This window comes from Lynx canadensis, chromosome C2, assembly GCF_007474595.2.
Source record: "Lynx canadensis isolate LIC74 chromosome C2, mLynCan4.pri.v2, whole genome shotgun sequence".
Taxonomy (NCBI): Eukaryota; Metazoa; Chordata; class Mammalia; order Carnivora; family Felidae; genus Lynx; species Lynx canadensis.
The window spans coordinates 64486110-64504088 of NC_044311.2; the positions used below are offsets into that span (position 1 = coordinate 64486110).

The window sequence follows — 17979 nt, forward strand, 5'->3', positions numbered from 1 at the left end:
GTTATCTATACAGTTAGAGATTAGCTAGTTCATGTATTTAAAACCCACTACACATTTACGAAAACAAAACGAACAATACAACATTGTGCCTCAGAAAGGGGCGTTATGTAATTAATCTGTTCTTTATGTTTAGAGTGTGAACATTTTTCCCACTGAGATGCCTGATTTTGACTTGTTCCCAGGGTACTTGGAAATCTTTTCATAAGAGGGCTTAGCATTGAAATTACTTCTTGTGTTAAAATCCAATTTTTCCCCTGAATAGCCAAAGACAGGAAAAGGGGCCAGAGCCAAAAGAATGCTTTATAATAAGCTCAGGCATTTTTATGGTCGAGAAACTAAATAATAGGCTTATTCTGACTTTTTATTTTCCTATAACTTCACCTTTGCATTTTTTACTAGTCACTGTCAGCACTGAATGGCTTTCCCGATTTTGTTTTTGGCAATATTTCTTTTAGAGACTTATTCATTCATTATCATCTTCATTTTAAGCCATTAGAAGCAGAGACAGGGATAATGCTCTAGTAAATCTTCCCTGTCCTAGATGCAATGAGATACAACTTTGAAAGTATTTATTATTGGTAATGTACATGCCCCATATCTAAACATGTCTCATGTTTCCAGAGAGTTGACTAGCATATCATTAGTGAAAAATTATGAAAGAGCCAACACACACACACACACACACACACACACACAGAGTATATATTTAAATTTATCATATACTAAAAGCTTAACTCCTTATTTTCAAAGCTTCCAAATCATTTATAAATCCATATACCAAACAATCACTCCTTTAAAGTATATCATTCAGATCATTCAGTGTTTTTTTTTTCAGTACCTTCACAAAGTTGTACAATCACCACCACTATCTCATTTTAAGACATTTTTAAAAAACGTTTATTATTGAGAGACAGAGAGACACAGAGCATGAGTGGGGAAGGGGCAGAGAGAGGGGGAGACACAGAATCTGAGACAGGCTCCAGGCTCTGAGCCTCTGAGCGGGGCTCGAACTCACAAGCTCTAAGACCATGACCTGAGCCGAAGTCAGATGCCCAACTGACTGTGCCACCCAGGCACCTCCCCCCACTTTTTAAAAAATGTTTATTTACTATTGAGAGACAGAGAGACACAGAGCATGAGCGGGGAAGGGGCAGAGAGGGGGTAAGATATTTTTATTACACCAAAAAGAAATGCCATCCCCATTAGGAGTCACTCCCCATTCCACTCTCTCCATACCCTAGCAATGACTAATTTACTTTCCTGACTGTATAGATTTACCTATTAAAAACATTTCATAAAAATGGAATTATACAATTGTGGCCTTTTTGTGTCTGGCTTCTTTGTATTTACCATAACACTTTCAAGGTTCATCCATGTTGTACCCTGTATCAGTCCATTTCTTTTTATATATAAATAATACTCCATTGTATGGATATAAACATTCTGTTTCTACATTTGTCGGTTAATGGATATTTGGGTAATTTCAACTTTTTCACTATTATGAATAATGCTACTATAAAGGTTCACGTACAAGTTTTTATGTGGACATATGTTTTCAGTTCTCTTCAGGATATACTATGGAGCAGAAATGCTGGGTTACATGGTAACTCTATGTTTAATTTATAAGGAACTACTAATTTGCTTTCCAAAGAGCCTGTGCCATTTTTTTAAGCTTTTATTTAAATTCCAGTTAGCATATGGTGTAATATTAGCTTCAAGTGTACAAATTGCACTCTTTAATCCCCATCACCTATTTCATCAATACTCCCACCAACCTCCTCTCTGGTAACCATCAGTTTGTTCTCTATAGTTAAGAGTCTATTTCTTTATTTGCGCCCCACCCCTCTCTTTTTCTTTGCTTGTCTCTTGTTTATTAAAATTCCATATATGAGTGAAATCCAATTGTATTGGTCTTTCTCTGACGTATTTTGCTTAGCATCATACACTCTAGTTCCATCAATGTGATTGCAAATGGCAAGATTTCATTCTTTTATATTCCATTTTATATACATATATACCACATCTTCTTTATCCATTCATAAGTTGATGATGGAGTCCATAGTTTTCTATAGTTTTCAGCATACATCCTATCTGTTACCTCTTTGGTTAGGTTCATTCCTATGTATCTTATGGTCTTTGGTGAAACCATAAATGGGATAGATTCCTTAATTTCTCTTTCTGCTGCTTTATTATCGGTATATAGAAATGCAACCCATTTGTGTATGTTGATCTTATATCCTGTGACTCCTGAATTCAGGTATCAGTTCTAACAGTATTTTGGTGGTCTTTCGGGTTTTCCGTGTAGAGTATCATGTCATCTGCAAAGAGTGAAAGGTTGACTTCTTTGCCAATTTGTGGGCCTTGTATTTCTTTTCTGTTGTCTGATTGCTGAGGCTAGGACTTCCAGTACTATGTTGAACAATAATGGTGACAGTGGACCTCCCTGTCGTGTTCCTGACCTTAGGGGAAAAGCTCTCAGTTTTTCCCCACTGAGGATGATATGACTGTGGGCTTTTCATATATGGTTTTTATGATGTTGATGTATGTTTATTCTATACCTACTTTCTTGAGGGCTTTTATCAAGAAAAAATGCTGTGTTTTGTCAAATGATTTCTCTGCATCTATTGAGGACAATATGGTTCTTATCTTTTCTTTTATTAATGTGGTGTATCACATTGATTGATTTGCAAATATTGAACCAGTCCTATAGCCCAGGAATAAATTCTACTTGATCATGGTGAGTAATTTTTTAACGCATAGTTGAATTCAATTTGCTAGTATCTTGTTGAGAATTTTAACATCCAGGTTCATTAGGGATATTGACCTGTAATTCTCCTTTTTAGTGGGGTCTTTGTCTGGTTTGGGAATCAAGGTAATGCTGGCTTCATAGAATAAGTTTGGAAGGTTTCCTTCCATTTCTATTTTTTGGAATAGTTTGAGAAGAATAGGTATTAACTCTTCTTTAAATGTCTGGTAGAATTCCCCTGGGAAGCCATCTGGCCCAGGAATCTTATTTGTTGGGGAGATTTTTTAATTTTTTTTTTCAACGTTTATTTATTTTTGGGACAGAGAGAGACAGAGCATGAACGGGGGAGGGGCAGAGAGAGAGGGAGACACAGAATCGGAAACAGGCTCCAGGCTCCGAGCCATCAGCCCAGAGCCCGACGCAGGGCTTGAACTCACAGACCACGATATCGTGACCTGGCTGAAGTTGGACGCTTAACCGACTGCGCCACCCAGGCGCCCCTTGTTGGGGAGATTTTTGATAAATGATTTAATTCTTTGCTGGTATGGCCTGTTGCAATTTCTGTTTCTTCCTGTTTGAGTTTTGGTAGTGTGTGAGTTTCTAGGAATTTTTCCACTCTTCCAGATTGTCCAGTTTGTTGGCATATAATTTTTCATAGTATTCTCTTACAATTGTTTGCATGTCTGTGGTGTTGGTTGTGATCTCTCCTCTTTCTTTCATGATTTTATTGATTTGGGTCTTCTCTCTTTTCTTTTTGAGAAATCTGGCTAGGGGTTTATCAATTTTGTTTATTTTTTCAAAAAACTAGCTTTTAGATTGATCGTTTTACTGGGTTTTTTTGTTTGTTTGTTTGTTTCTATATCATTTACTTCTGCTCTAATCTTTATTATTTCTCTTCTGCTGGCTTTGGGTTTTACTTGCTGCTCCTTTTCTATCTTCTTTAGGTATAAGGTTGTGTATTTGGGACCCTTTTGGCTTCTTGACATAGGCCTGAATTGCAACGTATTTTTTTCTTAGGACCGTCTTTGCTGTATCCCAAAGGATTTGGACTGTCATGTTTTCATTTTTACTTGCTTCCATGTATTTTTTATTTCTTCTTCAATTTCCTGGTCAACCCATCCATTCTTTTTTTTTTTTTTTTTTTTTTTTTTTTTACCGTTTATTTTTGAGACAGAGAGAGACAAAGCATGAACGGGGGAGGGTCAGAGAGAGGGAGACACAGAATCTGAAACAGGCTCCAGGCTCTGAGCTGTCAGCACAGAGCCCGACGCGGGGCTCGAACTCACAGACCATGAGATCATGACCTGAGCCGAAGTCGGCTGCCCAACCAACTGAACCACCCAGGCGCCCCAACCCATCCATTCTTTAGTAGGATGTTCTTTAACCTCCATGTATTTGAGAGCTTTCCAAATTTTTTCTTATAGTTGATTTCAAGTTTCATAGAGTTGTGATCTGAAAATATGCATGGTATAATCTCAGTCTTTTTGTACCTGTGGAGGGCTGATTTGTGATCCAGTAGGTTATCTATTCTGGAGAATGTTTCATGTGCACTTGACAAGAATGTGTATTCTGCTGCTTTAGGATGAAATGTTCTAAATATATCTGTTAAGTCTATCTGGTCCAGTGTATTACTGAAAGCCATTGTTTCCTTTTTGATTTTCTGCTTAGATGATCTGTCCTTTGCTATAAGTGAGATATTAAAGCCTTTTATTATTATGGTATTATTATCAATGAGTTTCTTTATGATTGTGATTAATTGATTTATGTATTTGGGTTCTATCAAGTTCGGGGCATAAATATTTACAATTGTTAGATCTTCTTGATGGATATGACCCCTTAATTATGATATAATGCCCTTCTTCATCTCTTGTTATGTTTTTTTTTCTAAAATCTAGTTTTCTGATATAAGTATGCATACTCTGGCTTTCTTTTGACCTCTATTAGCATGATAGATGGTTTCCTTCCCCTCACTTTCAATCTGCAGGTGTCTTTAGGTCTAAAATGAATCTCCTGTAGGCAGTATGTAGTGGATCTTGTTTTTTATCCATTATGATACCCTATGTCTTTTGATTGGATCATTTAGTTCATTTATATTTAGTGATTATTGAAAGATATCAACTTAGTGCCTTTTTGTTACCTGTAGAGGTGATGTTTCTGGTGATGTTCTCTGGTCCTTTCTAGTCTTTGTTGCTTTTTGTCTTGTTTGTTTGTTTGTTTGTTACCATAGAGTCCCCCTTAAAATTTCTTGCAGGGCTGGTTAGTGGTCACGAACTCCTTTAGTTTTTGTTTGTCTGGAAAAGTCTTCATCTTTCCTTCTATTCTGAATGACAGCCTTGCTGGATAAAGGATTTGTGGCTGCATATTTTTCCTATTCAGTGCACTGAATATTTGTGCCACTCCCTCTGGCCTGCCAAATTTCAGTGGACTGGTCTGCTACTAACTTTATGTGTCTATCTTGTAGGTTAAGGACCTTTTGTCTCTAGCTGCTTTCAGGATCCTCTCTTTAGCTTTGTATTTTGCCAGTTTCACCATGATATGTTGTGGTGTTGACCTGTTTTTGTTGATTTTGAAGGGAGTTCTCTGTGCCTCTTGGACGTGGATGCCCGTTTCCTTCTCTAGATTAAGGAAGTTCTTAGTTATAATTTTTTCAAATAAACCAGCTGCCCCTTTTTCTTGCTCTTCTTCTTCTGGAACTCCTATGATATGGATATTGTTTCATTTCATGGAATCACTTACTTTTCTAAGTCTCCCCTTGTGACTAGTAATTTCCATTTCCTATTTTTTTCAACTTCATTATCTTCCATAATTTTATCTTCTATTTCACTTATTCTTCTCCTCTGTTTCTTCAATCCTTCTGTTACTGTATCTAGTTTATTTTGCATCTCAGTTATGGCATTTTTAAAGTTTGTACTGATGAGTTCTTAAATCTTTCATCTCTGCAGCAAGGGTTTCTCTGGTGTCTTTTATGCTTTTTTAAAGGCCAGCTAGTAGTCTTATGAGTGTTGTTCTAAATTCTTGTTCAGATATATTGTTTACATCTGTTTTGAGCAAGTCCCTGGCTGTCATTTCTTCTTGACCCTTCTTTTGGGGAGAATTCCTCCATCTTATCACTTTGGCTACATTTCTGTCTTTTGTATGTTTTAAAAGCTTGTTATGTTTCCCGCACCTGAGAGTACTGCTATATTAAGGGGTCATACACTGTCCAGGGCCTGGCACTTCAGAAAGCATTTCTGGTGTATTCTTTGTGCCCTCTGTTGTTGCGTTTTGGCTGCTCTATCTCACTGGTTAGTCCTCTACAGAGTTCCTCCTTACTTGGCAGTGGTTGAGTGTTTGGACCTTTAACTAGGTGTGCTTTTATTTGTTTATTGATGTAACCCTGGGGGGAAAAAAGGGTGTGTGTGTGGGGGGGGGAAGCTTGATCCCATAAAAAGAGAAGAGGAAAGGAAAGGAAAGGAAAGGAAAGGAAAGGAAAGGAAAGGAATCCCATAAAACGAGAAAAGAAAAAAAAATAAAGTCAAAAAACTATAAGGCTGATTCCAAAGAAAAAGAAACAAACAAAAAAAGCAGAAGAAAAAAGAAGGAAAAAGAAAAGAATAAAAAGGCTGATTTCAAAAAAAAAGAGAGAGGGAGAGAGAAAAGTAAATGACAAAAAAACAAGTAAGAAACTATAGCTTGATTCAAAAAGAAAAAAAGAAGGAGGATGAAAAAAAAGAGTAAAGAAAGAAAAAGAGTTATCTGTTGGTGCCTGAGGATGGTGGCTGTGCTGGTCTGGGGGGAGGTTGGCTGCATTGGCTCAGAGTCACTCTTGCCCCAGTAAACAAGCAGTTGCTAGGCACAGAGGGGCAGAGTTCGGTCTAAGTGTGTCCCACCTCCACTGGGGACTGCTATGTTGCTCTCTGAGGTTCTACCATGTTGGTGTTGGGGAGAAAATGGTGCCACTCCAATTTCTGATCCCCAGATCAGAGATCTCAACCCCCACTCTTCAGGCAGCCCTCACAAAATAGTGAGGATGGTCAGCTCACCCTGCACCACAACTTTCCTGCATTTTTTCTTTGGCATGTGGCTGGGACTCAAAACCCAAAGTCTTAAAGGATGAAGCACAGCATAGATCCATTCCCCTCCTCTGGAGTAGAGCTTCTCCATCCTGCTGATGAAAGGCCTTTGGCTAGCACCTGCAGGGTCTTTTGTCTTTAGGGAGGCAATAAACCCTCTTCCAAAAGTAATCCAGGAAGGGGACTGTTCTCTCCCAGTGCACCCTGGAGATCACTACACCATGCTATGCACTCAGGGGCCATGTCCCTCCTCCCCAGCAGCACTTGCCAAAGTTCCACTCCAGAGAAAGTCATATACTTCCAAAACCTCAGAATCTGAGTTCCAAGAGCTGTTTGGAAAAAAAGAACTGGGACACTCAGTACTTCTCACTCCTTAGTCAGTGGTCCAGAGAGGTTTTCCTTTTATGCTAACTTGATGCTGCACTCTCTCAACACCTCTCTATCTCCCTTTCATCTGTCCACAGAAAGGGTTCCCTCCCTTTCATGGTACTAGTGTTTATCTCTCCCCCAATTCACATCCACACTCCTCACACTTGCCAGGCTGTCTCCCTCCAACTGTGGAGATCCTTCCACCACTCTGCAGATCAATTACCTGGGTGTTCCAAGCAATCTGACCTCAATACAGCTGTGTTTGAAGGACCAGGAAATCCCAGTGTCTCCCTACTTCTCTGCCATCTTAACTTCCACCTCTCCTTCATTTTGAAGGATGTTTTGCTGGACACAGAATTCTTGGTTGATAGTCTTTTCTTTCAGTATGTTGAATATGTCATCACAGTGCATTCAGAACACCACGGTTTCTGATGATAAATTGCCTATTAATCTTACAGAGGATGCCTTGTATTTGATGATTTGCTTCTCTCTTGCTGCTTTCAAGATTCTCTTTTTGTCTTCATCTTTGGATAGTTTGATTATGATGTGTTTTGGTATGAAACACTTTATCCTTGTTGGATTTTGTTGAGCTTTGATGTGTAGATTCATATTTTCCATTACATTTAGGAAGTTTTCAGTCGTTATTTCTTTAAATATTCTACCTACACTTTTATCTCCTCTTCTTTTGGGACTCCCATTATGTGTATGTTGGTATGTCTGATAGCATTTTACAGGTCTCCAAGGTTCTGTTCATTTGTCTTTATTCTTTTTCCTTCCTGTTCCTCAGGCTATATAATTTCAATTGATCTGTCTTCAAGTTTGTTGATTTTTCTGCCTATTCCAATCTGCTACTGAGCCTCTCTAACATATATTTCATTTCTGTTATTATACTTTTCAACTCCAGAATTTATTTCTGTTTTTTTAAGAACTTTTATGGAAACTTTCTAATAAAAAAGTTCTATTTTTAAGAAAATATTCTCTATTTGGGGAGATACAGTTTTTATAGTTCTCTTTAGTTCTTTGGATATTATTTCCTTTAGTTCTTTGAATATTCAAAGAATATTCAAATATTAAACTAGGTGTTTTAAAGTCTTTTAAACTGTCAGATAGGTCAAATTATGACAATTTTCTGAGAACTGTCAGAGGATGGGAGCTTCAAACCCATGCCTCCCTCTGGGGGCTGATAGGCTGTTAGTTTTCACAGTGATGAGGAGTTGATGTTCAAGGCTACTGTGGAACTGAGAAGAGGATGATGGGTATATAGCAAATTAAACGGCTACAAAGCTTGCTGCTTTTACCAAGATTGTGTTGTTTTTCTTGAATAAAAACTCCTCATATTGTTATAAGACTTTGGTTAATTTCTAGAGTTCTAAAAAAGTTTATTTTGGTGTGCCTGGGTGGCTCAGTTAGTTGACCATTTGAATCTTGATTTTGGCTTGGGTCATGATCCCAGAGTCATGGGATAGAGCCCTGTGTAGGGCTCTGTGCTGAGCACAGAGCCTGCTTGGGATTCTCTCTCTCTCTCTCTGCCCACTCTCACTCTCCCTCATTCTCTCTCTCTCTCTCTCTCTCAAGAAAAGTTCATTTTAACAATTTCTGTCTGTATTTTTGTTGATTTTTTGAAGGAGTAGATTTTTGGAGATCCTTACTATGCCATTTCTGCTCATGTTCCAATTCTTTATTTTTAAGTGAAAAATATACATACATGGAAAGACTAATATTTTCTCCCCACATTCTGGTACATCACCCAGTGCACTCCATTTAGGAGGTTACTAATGTAAATAAAATCTTCAAAAACCTCAGTTGAGGTTTATAGCATATGTGAAGGCCATAACACAAGGCCTCATATAATTGTGACTTCTCCTCATGACTTTTGCAGACCTCCCTGTGGCAGCTCCATTCTCCAGGTCAGCTGGTGGAAACTCTCAGGATTATCTGATACTCCTTTCACTTTCCTACTCCCACATCCCCTCAAGTCTTCTTTCCCAGCTGTACTCATACATAACCTTTCTTTCCTTTGCCAGTGTGCCATTATCTTATGCCTGCCACCAGTCTCTCTCTACTTTGCTTACCAACAGTAAGTGAATCTTTCCATAAAAACACCACCTTGATAGTTTCACTCCAGGAAGCAGAGGCTTCCACCAACCTTGTCTTCTTCAGGATAAAATCTAGTTCTTTTTAATGTGGCCCTCCAAGTTTTCACAATCTGTATCCCATCTGAACTGAATTTGGGTTCTGACTCTAGCTTAACTTTTGTGGGACTTCCTGTACCTACTGTACAAGATATAGAAGACTATTGAGGACCTACTATGTGCTAAACCTAGCATCAGGACAAATAGACAAGTAAACCCACAGTTACAATATGTGGTAGGTGGGAGTTTAAAGAAGGGTCGAATAAGAAGATATCTAGGTGCCTGGGTGACTCAGTTGGTTAAACATCAGACTCTTGATTTCATCTCAGATCATGATCTCATGGTAGTGAGATGGAGCCCCACATCGGGCTCCATGCTGGGCATGGAACCTGCTTAAGATTCTCTCTCTCTTCCTCTCCCTCTGCCCATCCCCTGCTCGCTTTCTCTTTCTCTCACTCAAAATAAATAAAATAAAATAAAATAAAATAAAATAAAATAAAATAAAATAAAATAATAAAGATATCTGAGAAAGTGCCTTTGAAAATGTGAAGAACTGTACAAGTGAAAGGTATTACTGTGAGCTTTTTTTCTTATTTATTTGCCTCTAGTACAATACCTTCAAAGGTTTAGTCAGTGTATGGTGGCAAAATAAAATAAATACAATTGGTTTTCTTCTCTAAATATAAGACAGTGTTGTGACAACCTGGGGACCTCTGTATAACAAGAGGCCGCATAAATACCTGTTGACCTTGCAGCATCTGTGTCCTTAGCTTTAAAGCAGAAATGATACTTGTCCTGCTTCCTTCCCAGGATTGTGGTGAAGGATCGTAGAAGATACATGAAGGGTCCTTGTGAAGTGCCTTATAAATCCCACTTATTATCAAAATAACTATTATAAAGAAATAAAAGTAAACAATGAAAATGCTCTTATTTTTCATTATCTATGCATCTGAAGTTGTGATGTCCTCATTTGAACATTGCTTTGGACAGTTTAATGAGAATAAGTGATTGATCTCGGTTAAACGTTTGTGGGCTACCTCTTGTGAAGAGAGTTTCACAATGATTATGGATATGTCACCAAAGACAACTGTGGAGGAAAATAAAAGCTGTTACTTACGCTTTGCTTTTAACTGCCCAAGGATGGAATTTTCTCCTCTGCACATGGTTCTGAACACATGGAAAGGAAAGAAATAATTACAGAGGTTTCAAAGGAACCAATCCCAACTGCAGTATCTGTGAAGTATAGTCCTAACCCAAGCAAAAACAGAACGAGTGCTTTTAAGAGAAGATGCTACATGGACTTTTAGGAAGCTAAAAAACCACCTGGGATATCACTTTTGTAATGGTACTGCTGGGACAGGTTGTTTTGAGGCAAGTAAATGGAAAAGTCATAAAACTGACATTAGATTTCAGAAAGAGATTCTATTTTCAAAAGATGGGCTATGAATGAACTTTCTCTCTTAGAAAATTTGGTGACAGCTCAGATAAATTTAGAATAACTCAATAGATGAGAACACTTACAGACTCACGTTACTTTCAGAGGTAAAAAGGGCAAACACTTAGCAGAATAATTTCTGAGTTAAAGAAACTATACACCTTGGCTGTCCCTGCAAAGTCGGCAAACGCCTTGAAAGTGAAAAATATAGTTGCAGATAACTGACTCCACTAATGACTTTGTTTTTCACAACTCTGATAATAGTCAATGAATTACAAAGACTGACAAAACAAAAAATTCTATGCTCCATCTGCTTGTTCTGTAGAAGTAATTAAAAATACAGTTATCCCTGGGAAATACTGATATTCTTAAAGATGATGCCAGCAAATAGAGATGTTTTTGCATAATAAAAGGTTAGAATTTTAGCTGCTGAACAAAAGCCAAGCATGTTATTTCATTCAGCTGGTTCAAACCCAGGAAAAGTCATAGAAAATAATTACAACTGACAATATTCCAAAAATAATATTAGAATGGCAAATGAAGTGGATAAAATCCAATTAAACATTATGTCAGTGCCTTAAATACTTGAAAAGCTTTGTTTGTCATGTTATAAATCAGGTAATATTAGAAATGGGCAAATCTTCAATCAAAGTGTATATCCCAAAGCATAGTTAAAGTTCTCTCTTACTGTAACCAGGCAAAATTACCCCAGAAGAAACAAAAAAAATCTTTACTTGAAATCCTGGTTGATAGAAATAACTCAGTCAGTAAGAAACAAGAGGATTAAAAAAAATCACCACAGTGGTGACCACAATTGTGCCTAGAGGACCCTCAGATCCTGCAGGGGGTATTATGGGGGAGGGCAGCAGGAAGGCATGTAAGCCCCTACCCCTAATTTGACCAAGCTCCTGAGACCTTAACTGCTTTACACACTGGGGGTTTTGAGCCAGGCCTCATTGTCTCCTCCCTCACAAAAGGGTTTGATCAGAAAGGTGGGAAATTACAGGTGGTTCTGAAAAACAAGGGATATTAAAAGAAAACATCCAGGTTCCCGTCCTTGCTTTGACTTCATACAACTGTGATGCTCAGCAGGGTTCTTTTGTATCTTAGGTCCCAGAGCTTGTAACTGGGCGCTGGGACTCATGCCCAGGCCTGTTCACTTACCTCTTCACTCCCATTCTCTTTTCCAGCTACGTGACCAAGACAGAATGTTAGGGGTGCCTTCCCATCACTTTCTACACTACCTCTCTGTCTGCTCACCAGATATACCTCTTAACCCTCTTCATATCGCTCTACTGGCCAAGTCTGAAGCTTCACGGGTCTTTTTCAAGTGAATATGGCAATTCTGCTTTTTAGAATATCGAGAATAGGATTTAATACTTTCCTTAAAAGTTTAACAAAGATGTGATAGAGAAAATAGAATTAAAATTCCAGAAGATAGGAAAGAACCTTCATACTTCATTTTCTGTCAAAGTCTACCATTCCCAAGCTTGGTGAAAAAACTTGCTACCTAAAGAACCATAAACAAACACATGGAAATTTAATTTTTTTCTTCAAATAATATGGAAAGCTCAATAACTCTCTGGTGGCTTACAGATAATTTTTAAATCAATATTATACATATGCCTATACATATATATAATACATATATAATACATATATACATATATATATATATATATATATATATATATATATATATATAAAGTCTTTGTCTCCATTTATAAGATCTATGTATATGTATGTCTTGTGTATAGGCAATGAGTATAAAAGACAGCTTTATATTTTAGTTCTTTTTATATTCGCCATGTGTCCCAGGCCTGCCATTTATGATTTTAGGCTCTATTTGAATTTTATCAACTAGTAAACAGGCCAAGATTCGAAAGTAAAATAAAGTGTTCATCTGTTCAACACTCCCTGAATAGATGTGGGGAAATATTTCCATTCCTTTCACCAGCTTACACGCGTGACTGATAGAAAGCTGAAAACAGACGACTTTAGAACTTTGGCACCTGTAGTTGAAGTGCATTATTGCCTGCAGAGCATTTCCTCCACCCGTTGAAATGTCTCCTTCAAATCCTGGCAGCAGCGGTATCACAACATACACCCGGTATCTCTGGTTTTCCCTACAAAAGTCAGATGCAGAGCGATTCACCAAAAAATGATATAGGTAGGCAGTTCATACGGTTTTAGAGATTGAGCTAATGGCTTCCTACAATACATTCTATCACATTTCGGGGCTTGGAAGGTGCCGTTGGATTGGAGGCCAGAAGCTGTTATCCAGGTAACAATTCATAACAACCTAAAAAAAACAGCTGAACTTGGCAGTAGAGTGGGAAGTCTACTCTTTCTACAGCATAATTTTTCCTAGGACAAAATCCACTGAAAGCAACCCATGCGTGGACCCACGGAAGGTGGGGTGGGGCTTGCAACAAAGTTTTGAAAAAGACATCATCGTAATAATTTTATGTATGACAAGTCGTGTCATCATTGCTTAGAAACTCTGATCCAGCTCTGAAAACTGGTTCTGCTGCAAAATGTTATCCTGCGCCCTTCAAGAATCCTGAGTGACTGATGATTTTAAATCCTCTGCATATATAACGCATCATTTCTTGGCCGACTGTTCCAACTGACTGAGGCCAGCCTTTGAAAGAATAGTCTTTGAGTAGCCTTTGCTACTCCATAATGTAACAAATAAAAGAAGGAAGTGGGGCTACTTACTTAGACTCCATTCAGAAAGTACAAAATTTGGAGAATCATGTTCAAACAGGTATCACTATTTGGAGGCAAAGCTGTTAAAGTCCTTGCCTCCATTTATGGGATACAGAGGAAGAAGTGGAAGCTGGAAATGATTGTGGTATCTGTTGTGGTCGAAAAGTCTTGTCCAGAGATCTGAGACATCCATATTCACACAAAGGTGCTGCTATTTAAACTTCTCTTAATACTTAATTTCTAAGGTTCATTTTCTTCAAAACAACTACATTTTTCTTTCATGTGAGTATTACTACTACTCTTTGAGGGGTCGGATGTCATTACAATGTCTCCAAACACCAATGTATGTATCAGGGCTCGTGGAAGGTGAAGTTCAGGGCAGAAGTGATAGCCAACACAATGGAGTCTGTGGGCCCCTGAGCTTAACCGCAGCGCTGAGGACCAAGGCATCACAAGTAGGTTGTTGCAATGGCACGGATTAATCACTAGATGGCAAACATAGTTTGAGTTGGAAAAAATGAATTTTCAAGAATGTAAACTCCTCAAGCTCTCTTCCTGATAAGGGTAAGAGGCTCACAGCCTTAAATGGTAAATGAGATAGTGGGAAAGAACAGAAAACATACCTAAGCCATTTCCCCCATCACCAGCATTTAAAAGTCAAAATGAGTTAAACCAGACAGTTAAAAACTGACACTATCTGGCCTCAACTGCCTTTCCAGAATCGCCTTCCATTGGATCCTCACAGACCCATTGTCCAGTGCCAGACCACTGCCCTTTGCTCAGAGGTGCACCTCCCTACTAAGGAAGGTTGGCTCATCTGCTTTCTGAGTCAGGAATACCCTTTCGGCCCACAGACTCCCACTTCTCCCTCCAAGGCAGCTAAAAGGCACTTTCCTTGGTCAAGTCATCCTGAATCTTCCAGTCAAAGCTGGTTTGCTCCTGCCTCTGGACTCCCAAGGCACACGGCACAGATGTCTATTCAGCTGTTGTCTATTCAGCCTTTTTGCTTTACACGATGGTGACACACGGATCTGCTGCCTAGGCTATGTGATAAGCTCTTTTGAAACACAGGATGTACGTCCACATATCTTTCTATTTGGGGCAGTGCCCCACAGAGGATCCCTGCACATGTTATGCACTCAGTACTCTATGCTTTGGGAGACTAGGGTCGGGTTGGAAGAATGTTTGTTTCTGGGAAGCCTTGGGCACAGAAGAGATCAAGCTGCGAAACTTACAATAAGTTTCTCTTTAAATTACATGTTATGTGAATTTTTATCATGCTAAATATATATAACACATAATTAGCCATTTTAACCATTTTTAAGTATACCATACAGTGATAGTAATGAGTGTCACATGTTGTGCAACCATCACGATTCTATTTCTAAAACTTTGTCATGACTCTAAACAGAAACTGTGATTGTTAAGCAATAACTCCCACATTTTCCCTCCCTGAAAAGCCCTGATAACCTCCAATCTACTTTCTGTCTCTATGAATTTGCCATTCTAGATGTTTCCTCTAGGGGGAATCATACAATATTTGTCCTTCATGTATGAGTTATTTCACTTAGCATAAGATCCTCAAGATTGTCAGAATTTCCTTCCTTCTTGTGGCTGAATAATCTTGCATTGGATATGCAATGCACATTTTGTTTATCCAGGCATCTGTTGATGGGCACCGGGGTTGTTTCCACCTTTAGGCTATTGTGAATCATGTTGCAGTGAACACAGGTATATAGATCTCAGTCCCTGTTTTCAGTTCTTCTGAAATATCCCCAGGAATGGCATTGCCTAGTCATGTGGTTATTTTATGCTTAACTTTTTGAGGAATCATCAAATAAATGATATTCCCACTGGGTAACACATGCTCATAGTACAAAATAGAAGAGGTAGAAGATTATATGATGGAAAAAAAATTCTCTTTCTCTCCATTGTCCCCAGGTGCTGTTTCCCCTCCCTGAGGGCAACTCCTACTACCTTCCATGTTCTTTCAGAAATAGTCTATGAATTTATAAGTATATGTATTTTTCTTCTATTCAAATGCTAGACTACTATAAACACTTTTATGAATGTTATTTTTATTTATATATCTGTACATAGAGATTTGTCCGTTTTTTAATTATAGTGATACAGTATTCCCCGTACATCTTTTCCATAATATTTAAAGCAGCTCTCTATTGGTGGGCATTTAAATTGTTTCCAATTTTTTTTTATTATTTCAAAGTATCTATTTTGCTATGTCTTCTGACCCCCATAAATCATTTTTCACATTTGTGAAACATGAATATCACTTAGGAGTGGGATTGCTGGTCTTGAACATCATGGGTTTGTGACTCTGTTTGTAAACATGGTTCCCTTTTATCATTGTGTTTTATTATTTTGAGATTATTTATTATTTTGAGATGACCTCAAAATGGAGATCTCATATCATACCCATATCAATTAGAGATTTCAGTAGGATACTGAGAAATGTCCTATAAAACTCTTTATCTTCAGATAAAATATTCTTGCCAATTTAGTTTGTGAGAATCAGAAGGTTCACATTTTCTTGTTCTTAGGACTCTGTTAGCTCTCTATCTGGGTCTTTGCCTTTTTCCAATGCAGTAGTTCTTCAATTTCCTGAATGATGAAATTTTTAAACTGTGTTCAGCAAGTTAGGAGAAATGACTTAGATTTTCACTGTTGTAGAAAAAAGGGGCTCTTGAATTTCAAACCATAAAATCGTGGCTAAGTTTAAGCCAATGAAGAGAAAATTCTACTCGATATTATGTCCACTCTCCTTCCTGGATCCAATCCCCAGAAGACAATAGTTCTTCTGCCAGGGAAACACTGCATCCTCATAAAGTTGGGGTGGTGCAAAGGATAGGCATCAGGTTAGGGCAACAACCTGAGCCCCTAATGGGCAGAATTACTTATGATCTTAAAAACAAGGTAAGAGCTAATGGGCTCCAAGCCATCATATATGAAGCAATCATTTCATCCACTGCAGTTCAGAACAATTTTATAAAATTGTATTTTTGGGCTTTTGGTTAAAATAAGTTTTCTTTCAAAACTCATAAACTCTTATAGCAGTGCTATGTATATCTGAAAACTGGAAATCAATGTCCAATAATGGGGGGTAGTTAACTAAATTATGTTATAGCCACTCAAAGAGTGAACATTTTGCAACCACTAAAAATGACCACCATCATGACTTAATAGCAAAATACTTCCAGTACTGTGTTAAAATGGCCCGAATGCAAAGTTACAATTACAAGACAATTACAGATGTGCGGGCTGATACCATGAAATAGGAAATAACTTGTCCCTTAAATGAATTACCTTTCCCCCACCCTGTGACTACAGATACGAAGCAGGTACTGCCCCCAGGATGGCACTCTCACAAAGGAAACAGGACACAAGATATCGACTTCTATTGACCAGGTAGAGATCCTTTGAGCTCAGCCAAGAGTATACAGAAATAAGAGTGATGGTATCCTGCCCTTCACCCTTAAGCAGAATTCCAGGGAGAACAGGATAGACCTCATCACCTGTCAGCAGGATAGGGGAGCCATGAGGATCTGAGCGTGAAATATAGTCTTGCTTCTCAGAGAACCCCAGAGAAAGGTCCACCAGCCCACATGATGTGGCAGCAACAGAGGAGCAGAGGAAAGGCAGATCTGAAAGGAGAAGGTGGAGGCCCCTATGTCACAGTCAGCAGGCTCCAGAATGGGCCCAAGGCACATCAACACTGAGGGCTGGAAGCCTCTTCCCAAAGATCTAGGACCCCTTACCATCCATACCAAGGGTGGGGTGTGTCGGGGCAGAGAGGGGAGGAGAGGCCAGGTAACACCTGACTGATGGTGTATGGAGCAGAAATAGCAAGGAATCACTGAATTTGTCCACATTTATCAGGATGTGACTAAACTAAATTTAGTTCTATCGTGTGGAAATGGGATTTGAAACCAAAATCCAGGTGAGCTACAGAAAAAGGAAATAAATCACAACTCAACAGAAAATATACGTATATTAATATGGACAAAAAGGAAATAGGTAAAAAGTGAATTTTTAGGGTGGTGAGAGTGTGAGACCTTTAATATTTTCCATTTTTCTGATTGCTGTAATGTTGCCCGCACCTTTAAAATCAGAGTGCTGGGGCGCCTGGGTGGCGCAGTCGGTTAAGCGTCCGACTTCAGCCAGGTCACGATCTCGCGGTCCGTGAGTTCGAGCCCCGCGTCAGGCTCTGGGCTGATGGCTCGGAGCCTGGAGCCTGTTTCCGATTCTGTGTCTCCCTCTCTCTCTGCCCCTCCCCCGTTCATGCTCTGTCTCTCTCTGTCCCCAAAATAAATAAACGTTGAAAAAAAAAAAAAAAAAATTTAAAATCAGAGTGCTAATTCACCATATATATGGTCATGGCGCTCCTCTACATTTCCCTCCTTGTTCTTCTCAGGAAAAACCCCCTCCCTCCTTCATCCCCACTTCCCTCCTCACCACAGAGGGCCATCGGCAGAAGTGGGGTTGCCTGGAGCGGGGTATCAGGATCTGTAAGAAGGC

At 38.8% G+C, this 17979-nt stretch overlaps 1 protein-coding gene across 1 annotated transcript in view; it reads right to left on the minus strand.

Moving 5' to 3' along the window:
- PLD1 (phospholipase D1) overlaps positions 1 to 17979 on the minus strand; it is a 205176-nt gene that overhangs the window by 30263 nt on the left and 156934 nt on the right. Inside the window, 2 exon segments of the mRNA XM_030328933.1 lie at positions 10417 to 10466; positions 12747 to 12860. Of these exon segments, the coding sequence (XP_030184793.1) occupies positions 10417 to 10466; positions 12747 to 12860 (164 nt within the window).